Genomic DNA, 1868 nt, shown 5'->3' on the forward strand with positions numbered 1-1868 from the left:
ACTATGACATTTATAAATGTATGAATCATATGGTGAAAAACTGACTTTGAAAAATAAATCTGTTCTTTTTTTCTTATAAAAGTCTAAATAAAACAAAAATATTGGTGGTAATTTTGACTGTGTAACTTTATAAACAGCAGCCCATAGATATGACACTGTAACATGATATTACGCACAAAAAAGTTGGTTTTGCATACCCCACCCCAAGGAAATAAGCATGCCAGATGTTTTTACTTGGTTTTCAGTTAATATGCAAAGCCAGTCTAAATCCCTGAGAATTTCTGTAATTTATCATTAATTTTCCACACAGGACATGTGTTTTTTAAAATAACTAACTCTTTTAAAATGTTTCTTGTTTAAATCTCAGTATAGCTGTAGCTGTTTGTCTTTTATTATAACTAAATTGTTTGATCAACTGTTAAATAGATGACTTAATGACCAAATTTAAAGCAATATTACTCTTTCACTTACACAAAAATAGAACATTCTGTATGTTTTACATCGTTTTCTTTTTTCTAGAACAAATCTCCTGATAGCTTTTTAAGCAACGTTTTAAAAGGCCAGTTTGTTTTCTTTGTGTTGCGTGTATGTTGTTCTGCAGTGCATGTGAGATTACCATGTGATCATGTGACAACGTTGTGTCTGCTGATGCAGCATGTTGTTGATACGATGCAGATGAAAGGATGTTTCAGCAGCTGAACATTAGTGCTTCACAGTCAATAACAGCAGCCTGTATTCTCCTGCTTACTGCATCCAATCAATGAGCTGTTTTTATCACATCAATACACATTTCCACCAGTACTTACATCCTGTGCACCATTAACAGAGTAATCCCCTGCAAAGGCCATCATCTGATACAGTCACCAATATATTCAGTCACACAGCATCATCTGGTGAACCTGTTCAGGGGCAGCTCTAACAAGTGGCACAGAGTTGCAGCTGCACTGGAAAAAATGTTTTCACACCCAGTTTATCAGACACTTTTTGTCCATTTTGTACATTTCTGTACAAAACTTTCATTTCTATCCTAACTTGGTGATCTAGATTTGGTGCACAGCGTCATATAAGACTGATGCATTATTATTAATCTCTGAAAACATAACCTTGTAATATCTATTAAAATGTTGTTGAAAAGCTATTAGGAAGCCATATGTAGTCTCTGAAATATATAARAAATAAAAACCTGCTGACAGGATCATTGTTAGCTGGGAGGGRAAACAGTAAAGTGATGTTCACTGACTTCTCCTCAGCCTGATGTTTTTCCTTCAGCAGGATCTTCATCTGCTCCTCGATGTGCTCCACATCTTCCTCTGCTGACCCATCATCACTCTTCTCTTGACCTTTGACCCCCAGCAGCWGTAACCTTCGCTGTTTCTCTTGGGAAAGCTCCTGAAAACAAAAGCAGAGGAGAAATTCAGATTAATTTATCTGATCAAAAGTTTTAAATGCAGGAGTTTCAGTTGATTTCATTCATTGTACACATTGTTTTGTCTCATGAGGATTTTTCTGTCTCTATTAGGAAAATATCTCCAAAAAACACTGAACAGATTTTAATGACATTTTTAGGAACTAATCATTAGATGTGGTTGTGCAGCACATAAGTAACTGTCCAAAAAACTACTTCTATTCTACTGTTAAAATATTTCATATCTCATCCAGCTTTCTCAGTTTAAAAACTGAAGAGTGTGACGTGCATGAGCTGCTCTGGATTTAACGTGGAGGAGGGGATTAATCTCACYGTTTCCACTGAACAGGGTCTTTTCCTGACCTGTGACAGGGATGTTTTGTCACACGAAGGTGTGAATTAGTGGGAAAATGAGGCTTAATTACATATTGTAAGTAAGCAAGCAAGCAAGGTTTTATTTATA

The 1868-nt window shown here is 35.7% G+C and overlaps 1 protein-coding gene across 1 annotated transcript in view; it reads right to left on the reverse strand.

The window, feature by feature from the left end:
- The window catches only part of plekhd1 (pleckstrin homology domain containing, family D (with coiled-coil domains) member 1), a gene marked incomplete in the record, with an annotated part of 58412 nt that overhangs the window by 21601 nt on the left and 34943 nt on the right, over window positions 1-1868 (reverse strand). Inside the window, 1 exon segment of the mRNA XM_014032446.1 lies at window positions 1241-1389. Within this exon segment, the coding sequence (XP_013887900.1) occupies window positions 1241-1389 (149 nt within the window).

Source organism: Austrofundulus limnaeus, unplaced genomic scaffold (assembly GCF_001266775.1).
Source record: "Austrofundulus limnaeus strain Quisiro unplaced genomic scaffold, Austrofundulus_limnaeus-1.0 Scaffold1452, whole genome shotgun sequence".
NCBI lineage: Eukaryota > Metazoa > Chordata > Actinopteri > Cyprinodontiformes > Rivulidae > Austrofundulus > Austrofundulus limnaeus.